This window comes from Eucalyptus grandis, chromosome 9, assembly GCF_016545825.1.
Source record: "Eucalyptus grandis isolate ANBG69807.140 chromosome 9, ASM1654582v1, whole genome shotgun sequence".
NCBI lineage: Eukaryota > Viridiplantae > Streptophyta > Magnoliopsida > Myrtales > Myrtaceae > Eucalyptus > Eucalyptus grandis.
Window position 1 is genome coordinate 12,643,655 of NC_052620.1, and position 6,147 is coordinate 12,649,801.

Below are 6,147 nucleotides of genomic sequence, written 5' to 3' on the forward strand. Positions count from 1 at the left end.
TCAATGAGAGATTGGTTGGAAGAAATGATCTCTAATCATTCCTTCAAATGGCGGGTTACGTATACTTTTAATCAAATGCACATCTGAATGAAATACTCTGTAACTCACTAAAATTACCCTTCCGAAGTCCCAGGAATCAGGATACATATGTGGCAAAGTAACGGAAGAGCATTTGAGATGGACAGATTATAGTCACTCAATAGACACCCGTCAAACCATTGAAATGGCAATGAAAATCGTGTCAGATGCTGGTATGAGAAACACGTTATGCACTTCTATTATCAATTAGAATAGCTGGTAGAATAATCTCTGATGATAGGAAATTTCTCCGGTTCTACCCAGAGAAAAACGCTGTGCAACGAAGGGGTCTTCCGTGACTCTCGGGCTCGGCCATATATCCTCCAGAATCACATAGGTTAGACACTTCTCTTAAACTCGGGCAGTATACTTTAGTTCCTGAAGATGGAGAGGAGGGATTCATTGGATGGAACAATGGCATCAACAACAAATAGGCATGATGCCGAGTCATTGCTGGGAACTGAATTTGAGGTGTTCTTGAATTTTAGAGGGCCTGACATTCGCCTGAATTTTGCCGACTGCCTCTATCACTCCATGGATGGTGCTGGGATTCGTGTTTTCAGAGACGATGAAGAGATCAGAAAAGGCGAAGCTATTGGAGGCATACTGGAGAACGCGATTAAGAGCTCCAAAATTTGTATGCCCATCTTCTCTAGAAACTATGCATCTAGTCCGTGGTGTCTTCGCGAGCTTGCTTGCATGGTGGATTGCTTGAGAAAAAGAGATGGCAAAGTGATGATCTTGCCAGTTTTCTTTGATGTGAATCCTGATGATGTCAAACTCAAAACCGGTTTGTACCATGACGCTCTACACAAGCACGAGCAGAAGTTTGGCTGCCATGTAGTGCAGCAGTGGAAAGAGGCTCTGAGAGAGGTTGGTCTTATCAAAGGATGGCATCTCAAAGATGGAGGGTAAGGTTATAAGTCTTTTTTGCTTATTTTAATTAGATATTTAACTGCTGCAAGTATAAAGGATCAAGAAAGATTTTCATCCTTACATCAAAAGTTAAAACTATTCATTGCACTGTCTCTCACCAACTTATCACTCAATTCACGCATATTTAATAACTATCCATACAAGGAATTAATTTTGTATTACGTTTTAGACTCTCTTCATTTCACGAAAAACAATTTTTAGGAAAATATTTTCTGAATTTTCCAACGTTCGTTTCATATAAAATGAACTGATTAGGAAAAACATTTTCCATTAGCGGAAAATGTTTTCCACTTTTCAAGATGACGAAAATATTCTCCTCACTCACTTTCTCTTATCTTACACCCATGTTAACTTTTTCATCTTTCTTTTTTTTTTTTTTTTTTTTTTTTTCCATTTAAAAATCAAAATTTTAATTATTTTTCTTTTCTTTTTTTTTCTTTCTTTCTTTTAAAATTTTTACTTCTGTCTTGGTTGATCACTAACCACAACGACGGCTAGCAACTAGCCTCGGACAAGCTCGAGGCTTGCTTGATCGGTGACAAGCCAAGCGAGCTAGGAAGCTAGGGCTCTAGCTCGCCTTTGACCGGTCGTCAACCAAAAAGAAGATAAAAAGGAAAGAGGAAATAAAAAATAATTTAAAATTTGATTTTTAAAAAATTAAAAAAATTGATTTAAAAATAAAATAATGGAAAATATTGAAAAATAGTGTATGGAGGAAAATATTTTCCTTTCCTTACCCAACAATAGAAAATATTTTCCACTTCATTTTCAAATTTTAGCCGAACACTAGAAAATAATTACATTTTCAAAAACATTACATTTTCCGCGAAATGAATGAAATCTTAGTCATAGAAATTAATATTGTTGTAGGGGAGGAAGGGGCAATTTATTAATAATTGATTTTCTTCCTTTATATCTGCAACGGATATGTTCAAATCCTTATGGGAGGGCGGATTACCCGCCCTTGCCTTCCTCTCTTCGAGGCTGGCTTGTGTTTAGTTTACAATATTCTGAGCTTTCTAGGTTAATATTCTATCTACAACTTTTCTAATTGGACTCCTTGTATCAAATATGACAGCCAAGGTGAACTCATTAGATTAATCGTGATTGAAGTTTTGATCAAGTTGAATAGAAGAGACAAAAACCTGCCCGATCATTTAGTTGGAATTAATTATTGTGTTGAAGACGTCATGCACCTTTTAGATGAAGGTTCTCCCAATGTACGTTATCTAGTAATCCATGGTATGGGGGGCATCGGTAAGACGACTCTTGCCAAGGTTGTCTTTAACCAAATTTCTTGGCGGTTTCATGGCTGTAGCTTTCTTTCGGATGTTCGAGAAGCTTCAAAGAGTGGCAAAATCATTCAATTGCAAAGACAACTATTGTCAGAAATTCTAAACTTCAAACCAATGGAGATTTTTTAGTCTGATGCAGGAATTAACCAAATTAAAAGGAGATTCCGTGACAAGAAAGTACTCATTGTTCTTGATGACCTAAATAAGTGGGACCAACTTGCAAAGCTCGCTGAAAAGCGTGATTGGTTTGGTTTAGGGAGCAGAATTATTATTACAACCAGGGACACCAACTTTTTGCCGATCGAAGAGGGGAACCAAGAAACTAATGTCCCAATGCATTTCAAAGAGTTTAAAATCTATCAAATGAGAGAATTGCACCATCACCATGCTCATTTGCTTTTTAGCAAGCATGCTTTCAAAATGGATTCCCTACAAATGATTATGATGATATTTCTTACGATATCGTTTGCAAAGCTGGTGGACTTCCTCTAGCTCTTGAGGTCATCGGTTCCTCTCTTTATTGCAAAAACAAACGACATTGGAAAGACACATTGAAGAAATTAAATTTGGTTCCCATGCAAGATGTCCTTGCTAAATTAAAGATTAGTTTTGAAATGCTTGAGGATGCACAAAGAGAAATTTTTCTTGATATTGCATGTTACTTCATTGGTGAAAAGAGAATCCATCCACATTATGTGTGGAAAGCATTGGATTTTTCCCAAGGAGTGATATCATTGTTCTCATCCGTATGTCGTTGATAAAGATTGTCGATGATAGACTGTTGATGCATAACCTCCTTAGAGATCTTGGAAGAGAAATTGTTCGACAAGAAAATCTCCAAGTTCCTGAGAAGCGTAGTAGACTATGGTGTCCTAAAGTTGCGTTGGACATAGTGCAGACTAGAAAGGTAAACATTAATCACGATTGGTGTCTTGTCAATCAAGAAAACATTTGCTTATAGTTTAGAGTATATTTCCGGATATGTTCTTTTTTGTGAGTTGCATATCGTAGAAAACTAAATTTATTTGGTTAGAGTAAAATGAAGGTAATATCATGATTTATATCTAGCAAAATATGACAAATGCTCACATTTACAATCTGTAAGTAGATCAATAAGAAGAGTTGGGTGGAATGGGTTTGTTTTTTTTTTCCTTTTCTTTTTTCACTATAGAAAGTCAAACATATGCCTTTTCATGTTGTAGGGAACAGAGAACATCATAGCACTCAAATTAACTGGACTTTCCAAAGAGCATGACTTTACAAGTGATGAGTTTTCACGGCTCCCAAGCTTAAGGTTCCTGGAATTAGAGGGGGGAAACTTGGTAGGAGACTTTAAGAATATTCTCTTGAGTCTACAATGGCTCTCTTGGCACCGTTGCCCTTTAGAGTTGCAGGTGGTCAATCTATGTTTATGGAACTTAATCGTGCTCAAGCTTTTAGACAGTGACATTCCGGAGAATTGGAATGGATGGGGCCCATGCTTGGTATGGTGTCGAATCACATATGTACCTTTGCTAATATTTGCCTTGCTTACTTTTCTAATTCTATTTTGTTTTGTAGGCAAATCGTGACTTGAAAGTTATACATCTCATGAGATGCTATCTCTTGACAACTCCTGACTTCTCAACATGCTTGAATTTGAAGATACTAGTTCTTGATGAACATTGTCCAAAGTCACTACAAATTGGTAGCTCTATTGGCAAGTTAGAGCACCTAAAGCACTTAGAAATAATTGCAGCCCAAGTTCAACCATCAAGGCTGTTAGCAGGTCATCATTTTGACTTGTTTGCAGTGCCATCTGCAATATGCGGTCTAAAATATCTGTCAAGTCTAAAGCTAGAGGGGCAGTGTATGCGAGAGCTTAATCCATCTATTGGAGAGATGGCAGGTTTGACATGTTTGTCTTTAAAGGGTTGTAATCAGCTCAGAATACTTCCAGAATCCATTGGGAAATTGAAATCGTTGCTCCAATTGAATTTGTTGTACACAAGAATCAAAGAGTTGCCAGTTTCTATTGAAGATCTCAAAAGGTTGGAGGAAATGAATTTGGGATTCACTCAGATAAGGGAGCTACCAAACTCCATTGGAGGACTAAAATCATTGCTCAGCTTAAACTTGCAGCATACAAAGATTACAGAACTACCTGCTTCTATAGGATATCTTAAAAGGCTTGAGTGCTTATTTATGGCTGGGAGTAAGATAAAAGAATTACCGAAGGTTATAGGGATGTTGGAGAATCTTAGAGTATTGGAATCCCGCAATTGCAAAAATCTCGATGGGGAAATCCCAAGCGAGATTGGGCGAGTCTCCACGTTGGAGGTGCTAGACGTATCAGGCAGCAAGGTGAGCAGAGTGCCAACCACCATTAATCAGCTATCTTATCTTCGAGAACTTCGTTTCGGAGATTGTCATAAGCTTGAAAGGTTGCCCGAACTTCCTGCAAGCCTAAAAGTTCTCTGTTTTGGAGCGGGGACTGTGCTTGGCACCCCTGGACAAACTTCATCCAAGTGGATGGGGAAGTCAGCAAAACTGGAGGATTGGAATATCACATGGCCTCCTCAGCTTTGGGCACTTAGCATATATTGTGATGATCCTCGATCTCTCACAGGGCTCCCTACCAGTCTTTCTCTTTTGGAATTAAGAGATGTCCAGTCACCGATAAAACAGCCATTCTTTTTCCAATTTGAGATATTTGAAACATTTGTCCAAGTTAACACTCTTCAGATGTTGGTTGAAAGAGATCGAGTTTTATCAACTAGAGAATCTCCTTCGTTTGAATGTGGTTGAATCTGAACCTCTAATGAGGCTATCGGGTCTATCAAGGTTAGGGAAGCTCGAAGAGCTGATAGTGAGAAGTTGTTCGCAGCTAATTGAGATTCAAGATTTGGGAGAACTACAATCGTTAAAGAAATTATTGATTAGGAAATGCAGCTCCATAAAAAGGTTACCTGATCTATCAAACCTATATAAGTTGCAGACATTGCACCTCTTTAATTGTGCATCACTGCAAGGTTTGCCTAATATACCAAATAAATGTCATCCCTCTGTTCGTGGCTGCCCAATGTTAGGCGAGTCTGCTGACAATGGACGTGAATCAGGTGTGAGGTTTACTCAATCGATCAAACTTAAAGAACGGAAGGAATTGGAGCAATTGGAAGCATCGTCATCAGTTTCAGCACTGCGTCTCCATCAAAAAGGTCTATTGATCTATCAAAACCTTGAGGTGTAATTCAAAGGTTGTGTGAGATGTGCACCTTCTCTCCATGGATAAATTACAGTAAATCTAATAGAACATTCTTCTCACAAAGTTGGTTTTATTATTATTGTATCTCCTTGTTATGGCGCAATATATATATGATCTAGCAAGTGAGTTTGATCAATGTCTGGCTTTTCAAGATCCACTTTAACTTTGAATTGGGATCTTCATAAATAGTAGAAAAGCACAAAAGCTCTTTTTCTATGATTCACTTGCCTATCCACGAAGACATTTACTAATCTAATATCGAATTGAATCTAATCCAATTGGATAATGCCATCTATCTCATCTAATAATCTGAAAAGTATACTGGTGCTTCAAGGGAGAGACCTAAGCTTTTTTTGACTCTTGGTACTCTCCTCATTTCACGAGTACTTTAATTTGCCTTATTCTCTTCATTTTCCTCTTCCCTTCTCATTTCTGTGTTTCATTGTTTTTATTAAAATACATCTCGAATTTTAGCCTGCGAACGAATCCTAATTCGAGATATGTTATTTGTGGACATCTGAATTTGTGCCATAAAATTACATATTTCCTATTTCGGTGTTAAAGTCTAAATTGGATATTCTCTGATACCAAATT

At 37.6% G+C, this 6,147-nt stretch overlaps 1 protein-coding gene across 1 annotated transcript; it reads left to right on the plus strand.

Annotated features, from left to right (window-relative positions):
* The first annotated feature begins 462 nt into the window (after positions 1-462).
* Positions 463-5,096, plus strand: LOC104420287 (TMV resistance protein N-like). The gene is made up of 3 exons (XM_039302355.1): positions 463-951; positions 3,073-3,216; positions 3,870-5,096. The coding sequence occupies exons 1-3, from the start codon at positions 463-465 to the stop codon at positions 5,094-5,096; spliced, it is 1,860 nt and encodes a 619-aa protein (XP_039158289.1).
* The last annotated feature ends 1,051 nt before the right edge of the window (positions 5,097-6,147 follow it).

Excerpts from the sequence above, each read along its gene's own strand:
- LOC104420287 (XM_039302355.1), top strand. The coding sequence starts at position 463 with ATGGAGAGGAGGGATTCATTGGATGGAACAATGGCATCAACAACAAAT. Across the intron at positions 952-3,072 it reads GGAAAGAGGCTCTGAGAGAG|ATTGTCGATGATAGACTGTT; the intron begins GTTGGTCTTATC and ends TCGTTGATAAAG. Across the intron at positions 3,217-3,869 it reads ACATAGTGCAGACTAGAAAG|GCAAATCGTGACTTGAAAGT; the intron begins GTAAACATTAAT and ends TTTGTTTTGTAG.